This window comes from Micromesistius poutassou (genome assembly GCF_964030765.1).
Source record: "Micromesistius poutassou genome assembly, chromosome: 23".
Taxonomy (NCBI): Eukaryota; Metazoa; Chordata; class Actinopteri; order Gadiformes; family Gadidae; genus Micromesistius; species Micromesistius poutassou.
Genome location: NC_140293.1, coordinates 7,645,888 through 7,661,570, shown reverse-complemented (window position 1 = coordinate 7,661,570; position 15,683 = coordinate 7,645,888). Strand labels below are relative to the sequence as shown.

At 46.1% G+C, this 15,683-nt stretch overlaps 2 protein-coding genes across 4 annotated transcripts; one reads left to right on the top strand and one right to left on the bottom strand.

Moving 5' to 3' along the window:
- The first annotated feature begins 3,557 nt into the window (after positions 1-3,557).
- On the top strand, positions 3,558-14,221 carry trip6 (thyroid hormone receptor interactor 6). Of its 3 annotated transcripts, none has more exons than XM_084487050.1 (11): positions 3,558-3,620; positions 4,138-4,174; positions 6,519-6,760; positions 7,373-7,482; positions 7,887-7,997; positions 8,107-8,784; positions 9,210-9,303; positions 9,761-9,930; positions 10,456-10,634; positions 11,273-11,393; positions 12,223-14,221. In XM_084487050.1, the coding sequence occupies exons 3-11, from the start codon at positions 6,529-6,531 to the stop codon at positions 12,352-12,354; spliced, it is 1,827 nt and encodes a 608-aa protein (XP_084343176.1). In that variant the 5' UTR covers positions 3,558-3,620; positions 4,138-4,174; positions 6,519-6,528; the 3' UTR covers positions 12,355-14,221. The 3 variants fall into 3 exon arrangements, with proteins under 3 accessions (XP_084343176.1, XP_084343174.1, XP_084343175.1); XM_084487048.1 differs by having other exon boundaries at positions 7,884-7,997; XM_084487049.1 differs by having other exon boundaries at positions 3,574-3,620; positions 6,522-6,760; positions 7,884-7,997.
- Positions 14,222-14,504: 283 nt separating this feature from the next.
- On the bottom strand, positions 14,505-15,215 carry LOC311368359 (somatostatin-1-like; the record flags this gene model as incomplete). Its single annotated transcript, XM_084487160.1, has 2 exons — positions 14,505-14,693; positions 15,096-15,215. 2 exons carry the CDS (start codon positions 15,213-15,215, stop codon positions 14,505-14,507), a joined length of 309 nt encoding a protein of 102 aa, XP_084343286.1.
- Positions 15,216-15,683: the final 468 nt, after the last annotated feature.

Below are 15,683 nucleotides of genomic sequence, written 5' to 3'. Positions count from 1 at the left end.
GCAGGAGCATGTGTGTGCAGGCATATTTGTGTACGTGTCTGCAGCCATATATCAGTGATCAGTGTGTGTGTGTGTGTGTGTGTGTCTGCAGCCAATGTGTGTTTGTGTGTGTGTGTGTCTGCAGCCAGTGTGTGTGTGTGTGTGTGTGTCTGTGCAGGCACATATCAGTGTATGTGTGTTTGTGTGCGTGCATGTGTACCATGTGTGTGTGTGTGTGTGTGAGTGTCCATGTCCTTGGCCTAGGGCTTATTTGTTTGGATAGAGGCTGGATCAATTGTTTCTAATGGAGGGGGAAAAAAGAGAAGCGTGAGGAGACAAAGGGGGGAGCCGGCCGCGCTGTAGCAGGCAGAGGGCTCGCGGTGGGTCTCCGCTGCTTCCAGGCATTGTGCCGGCCCGCGGATGCAGTGGGCGGGGGAGGAAAAGTGAGAACATAACCACAACAGGTAATGGACCAATGGGCGGAAGCCGTGGAGTCCGTCCCCATTGGCTGAGGCCCGGACAGGGCTAATAGTTTACTTCCTGTGTGGCTAACTCCGCCGCCTGTCGGTTTTTACATTAGCGACCCCCCCCTCCCCCGCGTCCCCCCTTATGTGGGGGACGAGCGGGCATAGCCCCCCGGTATTACTAGAGTTGATCGGTAATGTTATTATTGTGATGAAGGTGATGTGTTATAGCGTTCTACATTTTTTGACTGTCTGACAATAGAAGACAAGAGAAGATGTTCTTTATTCATTCTCTTAAGGGGAAATTGAAAAAAAAAAACGTATTAAATGTCCACACTGATTTAGTGTTAACCCTTTAGATGCACCCACTGACCCTTTAAAACCACTATGGTTGAGTCATTCCTCACTAGGGTGATTAACAGCAGACGACGCTGGGTCTCAGTGGGTTCAGCAGCGGCGGCCCGGGTGTTGACAGCCCGGGGTTCCTGAAACAATAACACAGATCCCAATAAAACTGGGTCTTCCTGCCACGCCGGAACCCCTGCGGAACGTTCTGGACTTATAAGGCCAAGTGGAGGAGACCACCGTTGGAACGAGAGAGAGAGCGAGAGAGAGAGAGAGAGAGAGAGAGAGAGAGAGAGAGGGGGGGGATATCCCAGGGAGTAGCCCTGGATGTTTTTCTTCTCTGTGAGAAAAAGAAAAAAGGTTCCGTAGCGGAAGCGGAAAACATTGTTTTGAACAATAAATTTTTTCCTTTGTTTGATATTTTGGAGCGTGTTACATAAAATAATGCAATTAAAGTGTCATTCTTCATATAATGTAAAACCGGTCAGTCTCTAGAGTCCACAGAACAGAAGAGAAACTGAGCTGGAGTGAAGAGAGAATATGTGTACACTGACTGACGGACAGATGGGAATCTCATGAGGTCTCATGAGATCAGGTGGATAGTTACCGGTATCGGTTAGTTAGTTATTTGTAGTTGGCAGATGGGGAGATGGGCAGAAGAGAGATAAACAGACGGATGGATGGATGAATAGATAGATTGATTATTAGACAGAAAGATGGATTGATTAATGACGTCCTTAAAATTACAATAACTTACAGTGCTAAAAAAACTGTGCTAAAAAAGTATCATAAATGGGTCGTAGACATGGGTATAACACGCCCCCCCTCCTTCCCAGAACTTTTAGCCGTATATTTAGGATTTTAAAAAATAAATAGAAAACCCTTCACTATATAGCCGTTTGTCCATTCTGAGCTACTGTAGAAACATTGCAGTGCAACATGGAGGCCCCATGGAAGAGGACCCGTCCCCTAGGTAGATATGTAGGTAGGTATGCCTCTGCTGGATGCAACAAATTTCCACACACTTCATCTTTAATATTATATATATATCAAGGCTAGATTAGGCCGGATCCTTCCAGAACACGACCCAGGACCTCCTTGATAAGGACCCGGGCGATGCCTTCCCTGAAAGGGACCCAACATCTGCAAATACATGTTGTTCAATCTTACATGTTATAACATGTTATAATATCTATTATATATCTAATATATGTAAATGTACCCTGGTGTCTCTCAGGGTTCTCTCCTGGGTCCCATCCACTTGTCTCCGTAGGCCAGGTCACTGGGTTCTGTCATTCACTCACATGACTTTCCCTACCACAGCTATGCCAGAGGACACACAACTAATTCACCCAGGCGCCAGCACAAATCTCTGCGTGACATCTCTGGATATAGACACACCAACACATCTCCATCTGGACGAGACTGAGCGGCCCTTCCTTCCAGGGGGGGACTCTCACATCCACCCACTGTTCATCAATATTGACTACTCTGTAGTGCCCGGTGACGAGGACCGCAAGGAACCTGGTGGGGGGCGGGGGGCGTGGGGGGGGGGAGTTGGGACACTGGATGACCAGCTGTCGTTTAGTGTCCGACAGCTGGTCAACATCACTGCGAGAACCTCCCTCCCCTTCATCTTCATGCTCTACAACATTAGGAGGATCCGTCCATTCCTCACCCAGAAGGCCATGCAGGTTGTGGTCCAGGCTCTTGTCATCTTGCGTCTGGACTACTGACACACCCTTACTACATCCTTATATGTAGGCGTGTATGTATGTATGTATATATGCAGGTAAGTGTATGCATGCAAACACACAATGTATGTATGGCATTTGTTTGTAAAATGTGAGAAGCTTGCTATAAGCTGAAGCTTCTGCCCCTACCCTTTGGTTACGACCAATAAAATGCATTCATTCATTCAATATACTACTATAATACTGCAACTCCCTTCTGGCTGGTCTGCCTGCACAGGCCCTTCTCCCTCTGCAGCCCATCCAGAATGCAGCAGCCCGGCTGGCCTGCAACCAAGCCCAGTTCTCCCACACTACACCACTCCTCCACACCCGGCACTGGCTGTACCGGTGGCCGCAGGGATCTGGTCCAAGTCACTGGTTCTGTCCTACTGTGATGCAAAAGGCTACATGGTAAAACCATGCACTCCAGCTTGTCCACTACTATGCTCTATGCTTCTCCCTCACTAAATGCAAGCCTGATTGTTTGGCACAAGCTGTCCCCTGACAGCATCAGGACAGAAGAAACCCAACAAATCTTCCCTCGCAGACTGGAAAGTCATCTGTTCAGACTGCAGCTCGGCCAATGAGAAGAAAAATCTCTCTCTTCTAACATGCTTCTAACATGTAGCCCTTGAAGCAGTTGGCCTGTTTGATTCATTATTTGTATGTATTTGCATGATTATTGCATTTCTGGGTTGTATCTCCATGATTGAATGTACTTATTGTAAGTCGCTTTGGATAAAAGCGTCTGCAAAATAAATGGAAATTATAATGTAATTTTATATATATAGATAGATAGATAGATAGATAGATAGATATAGATATATATAGATAGATAGATAGAAAATCTAAATCTACATACTATCTATACGTAATATAATCATACATATGTAATCTATACCAGTTTTTTGTATTAGCTTGGTTCAGTGCATTCCATGGTGTTATTTCACTGGTCAGCAAGATAGATGGGCTCGCGGGCTCGCGCCCGTGACCACTCACAGCCCGCTACGTCACAAGGCAGGAATGTGGTGACGACTGCTACTGGTGGTTTGCAGAAGGCCTGCTGGTAGTGTGTGACAAACTCGGGATCCACGAGAAAGTAGGTTACCGAAACGAAACATAAATAGGAGAAAGTTTTTTTTGCCTTCGCTTCTGTTGATATTCCGATTGCAAAAAAAATTGATGTATAAAAATGGTAGTGTGTTTTTGTGGTGTTTGTGCAAACATAGCGAAAGGAGCGGGTGGCTTTGGCGTTGCTTTTTTTTTTGCGTTACAATCTATGAAAGTAGCCCCGGAGACGAGGCGCAGTTCAAGGCAGTGCTATCTAACAAGTAAACAAACATGTGATTAAAGTTAATGGTAGCCATTTAGCAGTCATTATATCTTATCAAGATCCTCAATGCGGTGTTGTGGTCGCGTAAATACACACCAGAGACATGCTAGATGCTATCCACATGAACCCAAATACATTTTGGACACACGATGGTTTGCGTTCACGTTGCAAATCGACCAATTCGCTGGACCGTAGGCTACGTATAGAAAAAGGCTGTGTGTATTGTGGGCGATAGGCTGCTAGTCGCCTTCTCTTACCGATTTGAACATTTATCTATTTGCAGATGAGACTGAATGACAGAAGAGTGGCTACGTAAAAAGGTAGGAATCCGGATGCATTACTGTGGATTTCAGCTGATCCGGAGCAGCATTGTTTTATTCCAATTGATTTGTATTGACGTACACACCCTTACATTATTTGTGTATTCATACGTGTATTTGTAACAATGTAACAAAGCCACGTATCGCGAGGATTCGGGGGACGCAACTTTGGAATTTGATTCAAGAGTTGCTGCCGTCAGCGTTTTTTTTTTTTTTACTCATTCATAGAAAGAGGGAAACGGTTAAAACATAACCTCGCAAATGCACAGGCATTGTCTCGCCAACCACATAAATCAGACTGATAAAGCCGCTGTGATTAATGTCATGGCTCAGAAATCCCGGGATTTGGGTGTGTGTGCTCATCCCCGGATTTAGCAAAGGGTTTATATCGTGTCAGTGGCGTAGCAGTCGCTGCGATTTTGTTCCTTAATCTTTCCCATAATAACACCGATGGTTATTTCCAATATGTGAACAATGACTGGGGGCAGTGAACCCAAAATCGTTGTTTTTGTTTAAAACCTGGTAATATGTATTGTATAGGATCTTGCCATTGGATCACTGTTACTGAAGTAATAGCGTTATTTAGAGGAAACTGGAGAAACGTACGCTGGAGCTTGTTTTCGTCATGTCGAAGTGTGTTTTTACTACTTCGACGTCGCGAAAAAGGGACACAGGCGGCTAGGTGTGTGGATCATGTGTGGAGCTCTCTGGGCAGCGGTTGTTGATGGCACAGTCTCAAAGAGGTTGATGCTTCTCGGACACGTATAGTATAACGTCGCGGTGGGTGGCACCTCATATAGGCATCATGCATTTCACAGATTTATATCATACACAACAATGGTGCTGAAAAAGTATCACAAAGTTGCCCTGGGTCGTATGTAGTGTGGGGCCTTCACTTCACTTTTTTTTTTTTTACATGCTAGAGGTAGAGTTATAATAAATATGCAAGTATACTAGTACTTTATGCCACAACTTTATGACCATCACTCCATTGAAAGATAATATCCCTTTATCAACAGTTTGGGAACATCTCCACTACCCATAGCCAAATGATATGATATGCAATACCAAAATATTGTATACCCATTTAAAGTACAATATTAATAATTTGATGAAAAAAGCAAAAGACTGAGCATATTAATGGCAACAATGAATGTCATTGGCTGCTCATATATTCATATTAATGTTAAGAATAAAAGCCACAGCCAGCTGATATATTTTTCAGCTGCTCTTGTGCATTATTTTGTTATTTATCCCTTGCATTATTATTTCCTTTATTCCTTGGAGGATATGCAATAATATGGTTATGCGAGCCAGGTGTTGCTGTGTACTCGACACCTGGCTGTTACATAAGTTTTCCTCTGTTCGTTTTTGCTTCGACTTAATTTGGAAATCTATGAGTACAAACAGCTGAACAACAATTACTATTGTGCTGAGAAACAGGCCAGGGGATACAACCTGTGTGTGTGTGTGTGTGTGTGTGTGTGTGTGTGTGTGTGTGTGTGTGTGTGTGTGTGTGTGTGTGTGTGTGTGTGTGTGTGTGTGTGTGTGTGTGTGTGTGTGTGTGTGCACTTCATGGTTTCTATATCGTTTTCCATCCATATCAATGCCAGTGATCTTGGATGAGGTTTTACACGCACACACACACACGCACACGCACGCTCGTGTTCAGGAACATCGTGCACTCATGCTGGAAGTCCCCTTGCCTTTTTAGAGTAGGGTCTGTCTTCCTGTCTTTCTACCAGAAGCCCATTGTTAAGTCAATGTGTTGCCATAGGAAACATAATAAATGAAGCATCACTTGGTTTCCATTGGTTACCCGTGACAAAGAGGCCTACAGATGGCTCCTTAAGTAGTGGCAGGGAATCCATTGGCGAGTCTAATTATTGGTGGCGATATATAAGAATGCAGCCATACCACTTTTTTTTTGTTGCTCAAAACTAATTCTTTCCGAGATCTTGTGACGTATATTGGCGCATAACGATGAATGATTACGATGAACCAATTCATATTTATTACCGTGCACAATAACAGTACTTTATAAAATAGACTTGTACTTTTATACTGACCTGCAATGTGTTTAGCCCATCACACATTACAGACATGCTTCTTACTGTCAAAACTGCAGCAAAAAAACACATATATATATATATATATATATATATACACACACATACAGTATGGTCTCATTAAGGATCTATATCCCAGGTCCCCATAGTATTATTACATTACTAAGAATTCCTTCTCATTCCAGTCTCTGTGACTTCTGCATAAGGAACTTATGGAGGAACCAAAGAAACACACCTTCACATCTCGTCCTCTGTCTGTCTTGGTTTCCCTCCAGAAGTCGTGACATGTCCGGCCCCACCTGGCTCCCGCCCAGGACCCTGGACCCCGCCGAGCAGACCGGCCCCCCGATGTCCCACGTCACCGCAGGGGGAGACATCTACCGGCTCCCCAACAAGAAGGGGCCCCCCAGCCACCCGGCCCGGCCCAAGTACAACCTCTACGAGCAGAATGGTGACGGAGGAGGAGGAGGTGGAGGAGGTGGAGTAGCCACCAGATATATGGCAACTGGACCCACAGGTACGACCGACCGATCCGCCTAAATCAATCAGACATTGATGAGGATGATGATGATGATGTGTTTATGATGATGATGAAGTTGTTGCTGTGGTTTTTGGGTGTACTTTTTTTTCCGTTCTCCATTAATTCATGAATCCTATTGGAATAGATTTGATATTTAAAGATCCCCCAAAATGAAAAATGTGTTATGTGTTATCTTAGCTATGATTTGGTAACCAAAAGTTGAACTACTTGAACACCACGATAAGGACCCCATTAAAAGAATAATGGGGTCCTAGAATATTGAATGTATGTGTTTTTTAATGTATTTGCGGCCAAAAATTGAATTGTAGCACGGCTATTAAGAGCTAGCTTTGCTTTTTGACTGATTTAAGGCGAGGCTCTACCCTGGCCATTGGCCATAAACCTCCCACTTTTGGCTTGGGGCGGGATCCAACTCCGTAGGAAAAATGTCATCTGACATCAGTTGGATCCGGCCTCTTAAGAAACATGCGATCAATACAACTTGTTTGCATTATATGCGCTCAATGCAACTTGATCGCATTATATGCAGTACCGCAAGACACGTTGAATCTTGACCTTGTCGTTTGTAATGCCCACTCCAACCACCAGGGGGACCTGTTCATCACTCATCCAGTGACCACTACTACCCTCCTCCTCCCCCCCACGGCCCCAAAGACGACCGCAGCTGGAGCCCCCACATGGACGGCTATGTGCAAAGGGTAGGGGGGCAGCGGAATAATGAAAGATCAAACCTTTTTATGAAGTACTCTTCATAAAGGAGATAAGTACTCAATCAACTTAACAGTTAACTTAAAAAAAAATGTTAACAAGAAAAAACTAGTCTCACAAAACGATATATTATTACAAGATATTAGGATTAATATCTCAAGTCTTAAAGCAAACGACCTCAATGCCTGGGAGAACGGACAGTTTCACTTTCTTTTGCTTCATATGTGTCTCGACCAATCATGTTGCGGTGGAGGCGGGGATCTGTCAGCGTGTGATTCGGCGAAACACAACCTGAAGTCTCCCCCCTCCGCAGTCCGGCTGCAACATAGTGAGACAGTTGGATCCGAGCTGAGAGTATAAATAACTACCTCTTTCTTGTCGTTTCGTTCAGCAGCGTAGCCACGACAACCCCATGGGCCACCGCTCCAACATCGACGCCGACATCGACTCCCTGACCAGCATGCTGGCCGACCTGGACAGCCACCAGCAGGACCCCAACACACAGGTGGGCCGGGTGCCATGCCCCCGGGGGCGGTCCGGACGGAGCTAGGGAGCCGGTAATACCTCCAGGCTGACTCTTGTCTCTTCTCTTTCCCCCCCCCCCCCTGGCACAGCTCTACGACAACGTGCCCTACAGCCCCCACCCCCAGGCCGACTGCTACAGCCCCTCCCCCCAGAGCGTGGCTCCGCCCCCGCTGCCGAGCCGGCCCTCCGTGGGCTACCCGCCCCACCCCTCCCAGAACCAGTACCACCAGGCCCGGGCCTACCCTGCCGAGCCCCAGTACCCCCAGCAGCAGCAGCAGCAGCACCACCAGCACCACCAGCCCAACCCACAGCACCACCACGGCCCCAACCCCCACCAGCACAGCCCCAACCCCCAGCACCACCACCCTAACCTCCAGCAGCAGCAGCAGCAGCAGCACCACCCACAGCAGGACTACTACACCTCATCCTCGTCCTCCGGAGCCGCGCCCAAGCCGTACCCACAGCCGGTGCCGGCATCCTACACCACCGCCTCCACCCCCACGGGCCCGCGCTTCAGTGTGCAGGTGAAGACGGCGCAGCCCGTCACCTACTCGCAGACGGGCCGGCAGGCAGAGCAGGCGCACACACCGCCCCCACCCCGCCAGCACCAGCACGGGGGGGCCCCGCGGGGATGGTACGCCAACGCCCCCCAGGGCCAGGAGATGCACCACCCCGGGGCGGAGCCGGGCCACCAGGGCGGCGGCGGCGGCCGAGGGGCCCAGAGAGGGCCGGAGGGCGGACAGGGGCCGGCCTACCAGGGGAACAAGGTGAGAGGGGGCGGAGCCACGACGGCAGAGGGGGTGGGATGTCTTGAGGGGCCTGATTTGCATTCACCGTGGCAACACAGATTGTTTTTGCGTGTGAAATGAGGTTCGGAGCTGGTGTCGCACAAGTGGTGTGTTGTGTGAGACAACTCAAGCATGTGTTGGGTTCAGATTTGAGTCATGGGGACATATTGGGCCGTCTAGAACACGGCAGTTATTGGTTAAAGGTTAAATAAAGTTTGAGGAAGGGCTAAAATGTTGCATGTTGTGTTACAAAAGCCGGTTCAGCCGTAATCAAAGTCCACATGTTTTTAAATAATAATCTAGATTGATTTGCTACAAACTTTCCCCACACACATTGATGAACTCACTGCAGTATCCTCTCATATCCATCCATCCTTACCATTTCACCTCCATGTGTCCTCCAGGGGGCGGCCACACCCAGACCTGAGGAGGAGCTGGACAGGCTGACCAAGAAGCTGGTGTACGACATGAACCACCCCCCTGTGGAGGAGTACTTTGGTACTATTTTTTTGGTGTTATTTTAATGAACAAATTAATGCTTTTTTCAGAGAAGTAGCTTGATCATTAGTGAAAGGGAAGAATGTTTTGTTTCTTGTGAAGTGAAACAAACTTGTTTCTGAATTTCCTTCGAATGTGTATATTTAAAAATACTACAATTCTTTTTCAACCTCTTAACTGCCATAACTACCAACTACCTTTTTTTTGGATTTTCCTCCTAAATGTATACACATAATATGCTCTAATAATGCAGTACCAGTGATGACCACATTCAGGACAGCGGTGTCATCGGGAACGTCACATCTATTTATGTGCTATGCTTGATATTTATGTGGACGTTCTAAACAATATACCTTAACACCAAACATAATACCAGCACCGCCTTCTGCACCACAATGCCGTTTTCTGGACCATTTGTTTCAAAGTGTGACCCTGTGCGTCCGTTTGGCTCCCCCAGGCCGCTGCGCCCGCTGCGGGGACAACGTGCTGGGTGACGGCAGCGGCTGCATCGCCATGGAGCAGGTGTTCCACGTGGAGTGCTTCACCTGCATCACCTGCCACGCCCGGCTGCGGGGGAAACCCTTCTACGCCCTGGACAAGAAGAGCTACTGCGAGAGCTGCTACATCGTGAGTAACGGCGGTGGCCACGTGCACCGGCTTTGTTGGAGTCTCTGTTTTGTTGACTTTCTTTTGTTGCTTTTTATAGTGACGGAAAAAAGTAGAACCATCGTTAACACAAACGATGTCACATACACAACCGATATGACAATAACGATAATACAAATGGAAAATAAGAAAGAAAGAAAATAAATGTTATGTGATTACCTAAATTCCCAATCAATGTGTAAAATGTGAATCAGTGGTACATTTTCAGTATTGGTGTTCATCTCTGGCCAATTGAAAATGTTAGATGTCTATATTATTATTTAAAAAGAAATGAATAAAAGAAAGTGTCCTTTGGAAGGACATCCCTCTATATAAAAGTAGTGAGTTGTGGTCATGGTTTTAGTGGAAAGCTTTTTTTGAAAAGCCCTTTCTCTACTGTGTGTGTGTCTCTCTCTCTCTCTCTCTCTCTCTCTCTCTCTCTCTCTCTCTCTCTCTCTCTCTCTCTCTCTCTCTCTCTCTCTCTCTCTCCTCTCGTCTGTACACTAGAGTACGCTGGAGCGATGCTCCAAGTGCTCCAAGCCCATCCTGGACCGCATCCTGCGGGCCATGGGCAAGGCCTACCACCCACGCTGCTTCACCTGCGTGGTGTGCAACTGCTGCCTGGACGGAGTGCCCTTCACCGTGGACGCCACCTCCCAGATCCACTGCATCGAGGACTTCCACAGGTGCGGACACACACACACACACACACACACACACTAACACTAACCACACCGCAGGCACCAGGGTCTAAGTTAAGTTCTGGGGACATTCATTTTCCACAAATACATCCTTGCTTGGGGGGTAGGACTTTTCAAACATTCAGGAGCCTTGGGGGTGAGGATTGCAGTGCTGAACGTTTCTGATGGGTGGGAGACTCTCAGCAGAAGGGGATTTATTTAATCGCATTCTACACTATTTGACACATTTTTTGATGAGTGACTAATATAATCCAAATACAATGTGAATGAGAGCTGCATCATTTCAGTAAAATAATGTCACTTAGTCAGTCACCGCAACAGACAACAACAAAAAAATCTACTTTTCTCTAGCAGAAGCTAGAGAGCCCCCCCCCACTCTAAATCCAAAGCAAAAACGTTATCCTCCTTTTTACACAGAAATTCGTATCATATCATGATTGTTCCTCTTAATGTTCGGTGTTATACCTGCAGTAAAACACAACAAACCATTGGTGTGTGTGTGTGTGTGTGTGTGTGTGTGTGTGTGTGTGTGTGTGTGTGTGTGTGTGTGTGTGTGTGTGTGTGTGTGTGTGTGTGTGTGTGTGTGTGTGTGTGTGTGTGTGTGTGTGTGTGTGAGAGAGCAGGAAGTTTGCCCCACGCTGCTCAGTGTGCAGCCAGGCCATCATGCCAGAGCCGGGCCAGGAGGAGACGGTCCGGATCGTAGCGCTGGACCGCAGCTTCCACGTCAACTGTTACGTCTGTGAGGTGAGACGCACGCACACACACACGTTTGTTCTTAAAGGTGAAATGTTATACCACCAGGTGTGAGTGTGATTAGCCGCTTTGAAAATCAGCCTCTTCTGACATCACAAGTGGGCGTGTCCTCCTAGCTGTTTGACGGATAGATGAGCAATGTTTGCTACGGTCCACTGGGGTAGGCCGGTAGACTGATCTAGCCAGCACACATCTAGGTGGACACGCCCACTTGTGATGTCAGAAGAGGCCGATTTTCAAAACGGCTTGTAACGGCTGATCACACTCACACCTGGTGGTACAATATGTCCCCTTAAGGCCAAGACATGATGGCATTCCATTATTTCACATGCTCCTAAGTTAAGTATAATTGTTTATAGGTAATTCTCATACTCGACTTTAACTGAGGATGGCATTCAACACCGTTGAACACAGCGTAACATGGGAAGAGCATGGCAATTAGGATGTCAAAGGGTCACTGTTTCAACATGTCGATGCGGATGTGACCGCTCCATGTATTATGGACGGATGGATCCACCGACCAGCCCAGCCAGTGGACTGTACCAACTGGTCGGGCTGATCCATCCAGCCTTCAATACGTATGGTTGGACTGAGTGCACTACACACAGGGTGGATTTTTAGATTTAGTTCCTGACTTAATCAATGTTTTACCTGCTGGTAAAATAGGGGGGGGGGCTGTAATGGATACATGAGGGGGAGTTAACTGTGTGTGTGTGTGTGTGTGTGTGTGTGTGTGTGTGTGTGTGTGTGTGTGTGTGTGTGTGTGTGTGTGTGTGTGTGTGTGTGTGTGTGTGTGTGTGTGTGTGTGTGTGTGTCCCAGGAGTGCGGCCTGCTGCTGTCCTCTGAGGAGGAGGGCCGGGGGTGCTACCCGCTGGACGGTCACATCCTGTGCAAGAGCTGCAGCGCCCGGCGCATCCAGGACCTCTCCGCCAAAATATCCACCGACTGCTAGCGCGCCGCGGTAGCCCTTGGTGGGTTTCAACTGGCCAATCGACTCTCGAGCAATTTCAAAATAATGGCAGAATCGTGATGATGTAGGGTTGAACGAGTCGGGAGTCGTAAAGAAAAAATATATATATATACAAAATCATGGTACTCCCTCTGTACCGAGTTTTTCTGTGGCCACACTCCAGGCTTTGGTTCTTTGGCGCCCCCTAGTGGTACAGAATCGCTAATGTTGTTTCCTGTTCACAACGGTCACGCCTGTGACTTGTCATGTGAAACACACTCTGTTGTTTGCTTCCGCAGGACTCAAGGGTCCCTTACTAAAAAAACAAACCGTCCTTATAGTTTCGTTGTTGTTTTATTTTTCTTTCTCGTTTACTCCGTTTGGTTAAGTGTCACCCGCAGAAACCCTGACCTGCAGGCAGCTAAGGCTCCAATAGGGGAGCCACTTACAACGTCAAATACACAGCACACACCGCTATTGGCTACTGCATCTGCTTGTTTCTGGGATTGGTTCAAAGGAGGGTCCAGTGACACCGACTTTGGCCAATCAGAATGCCACGTGTTTCACCAAAGAGTGACAGTGTTGCTTTGTATGATGTGCGCCTTTGGTTACTGTTAAGATGGCTCCTGGTCTCCACCTGTACCCTCCATAGGAAATAGGTCATAGGATATGAATTATGGTATATAATATGATGTAATAACACGTGTGGTTCCAATGTGTTCACTATAAATGTTTGATTACTATTGGATTTTAGGGGAACTACATTGAAATATGAAAATAATGGAATTAATGTATTCAAAAATGAAAAGTACTTATGAGCGTTGAACGACCCCAAAGCCAACTCGTAGAAGGTATCAAATACAACGTGAACTGTGACTGTACATAATTGTTTGGTTTTGACGCTAACTGATGCTAGTACAACACAGAACAAAGCACGGCTTTCATTTGGGACCTCCTGCCAAATCAACATTTCTAGATGTCCGGAATTCAATCTTTTTTTTTTAAACTTTTTTTTTTACTTAGTACGTTGTTACTTAAAAAAAACAAAAAAACGTTGTTTTATACTTGACTGTTACCGTGAATATGAAGGTGCGATGAAGTTCAAATTCAATCAACTGCCCAAAGCAGAAGAAAAACAGGGTTGTCAGACAACTTTTTTCGAGGGCCATGTAAACAGGTCGTCTGGCTCGTTTTCTTTTGTGTTACAGTATTTATTTAGTTTGGCCTTTTCCTGTTTACCCGGTGTTTCCGTCCGACACTTATTATTATAAAAAAAAAATTGTGTGTGTCTCGTGTTTATCTGCCATCAAGGGCTAATCTTTTCCAAAAGCTTACCTCAATGACTTCTGGCTCCGGGCCGATCCTCCTTGTTTTTCTGATGCGTTATCCTTTTCTTCATTCACGTTGTTACATTTACTCGCTTGTTTTTTTTATTATTATTATTTACAATACATTCTCAAATTTTGAGTTTATTTTCTTATCTGAGGCCAAAGTGCCGTGAGACGAGTTAACACACTAGACACGCCAACGTCAGTAAATCAACGGGCTCTTGATGGGTTTCTTGTTGTTTATTTTTGCGCTGCCAATGCAAATCCTGCTTTGCTCAAGTCCAACGGCCGCAACATGAACGACCCCCCCCCCCCCCGGCAACGGTCGTGACGGGTGATGACGTCACCCAATGGAAGACTTGTTTTGTACCAATTAAGAAGCACGTGGTTGTACGCAGGCCGCAATAGGAACCGTTCGGTGACATGAGAGCAATATGACTATATGATGCGGATTCTCCCATGCAGATTGTACTTCATTAAAAAAAAAAGAATACCCTATTGGAAATGTGTTTTGTTTTTATGTTTTATGTTCAGTTTTAATAATTTTTTACACGGTGCATCTTTTTGCTCCACCCAATTCACTGGTGATGAGGTCTGGCTCAGGATCCCTGTGTTACATATACACTTAGTATGTGAAACGGTTCTAATCAATTAAAAATAATAAATTAAGTGTCATTTCCATCTCAAACTAAACAGTAACATTTCTTGAAAAACTAGGAATAACAGACTTTCGTGAATATAATTACATTCAACCAAAAAACTGAATGTATTAAAAAGACGCCACAAGAATAAATTCTGTATAATGTATAATATATCTATAAAGCACTAACAAGATGTAAACGTCTTCCAAAAGAAGTTCCGGCAGCCTGCCTTGCGCTCTCTTTGGGAAAGGGACAGGTGGCGCCGCATCACTGCCCTGATCCCCGACACCTCCTCCTCCTCAGGTAGTACCTCGTTGGTGCGGGCAGGGGCCATTTCAGCCAGATAGTCCAGTAAGATCATTCGAGCAAGGTCCTTTTTAAAGAAGAAAAAACAATGTTAAAACTAAACGGCTTGTAAATATGGTTGAGATGGAGCGAGTAGGCATCCAATACATTCTGGTATAGAATGTATACAAATATTACATTACAAAACAATTGAACCCCACACAAACATAAACACATACATCGTTAAATGTAAAGCTGGGTTAAAATTAAATAAAATTCAACAGACTTCAGGAGAATTAAGAGAATCCATTCTTATCCTGACCCACAGCCATTAAAAAGCAAAAACACTTGTATGCTCCTAATAAAAATAAACTCAAATCTTATAGTAAATACAAATACCATTAAATTATATAAAAATAAACGTAGGCCTACACTGTTAATTATTGAAAAAAACTAAAACATTTCAATTAACGAGCACTTCCGAACTCACCTCCTCCGTCTCCAGATATGCTCCGAGTCGCTCTGTCTGGGGAGCGCCGTCCACTCGGGCCAGCGCGAGAGACCCCAGCAGCACCGCGAGGCACACGTAGCACAGTTGGGTCAAAGTCATTTTAATTTTTTAACTCCTGGTTCAAATCGAAATTGCTGTGAGGTCAAACGGAAGAAAGGGGAGAATATGTCGTGTTATAGGTTTCCCTCCAACTCTTTGCGTCAAACAAGATTTCTCCGTCGACCCCGACTCGATCACCAATGAGAGATTTGACGACACAACGATGGATTAAGTGGCGACCCTATACTTCAAGGCCTCCCCCCGCCCCCACCCCTGTCCCCCGTCATACCCCGGCCCAGTGGACGACGTGATTGGTGGAGAGAAGAATGACTCGGAGAAGGGGAAAAGATGTTGATGTGTGTGTGTGTGTGTGTGTGTGTGTGTGTGATATTTGGGGGGGGGGGGGGGGGGGGGGAGAAGGTCACCATTGAAAGCTATGAAGACAGCACCTTGTCCTCCGTCTTGCGTGGGGCCCAACCCAACCTCCCCGATCCCCTGCTGTCTTACAATTAACCAGCATGCGCCCCA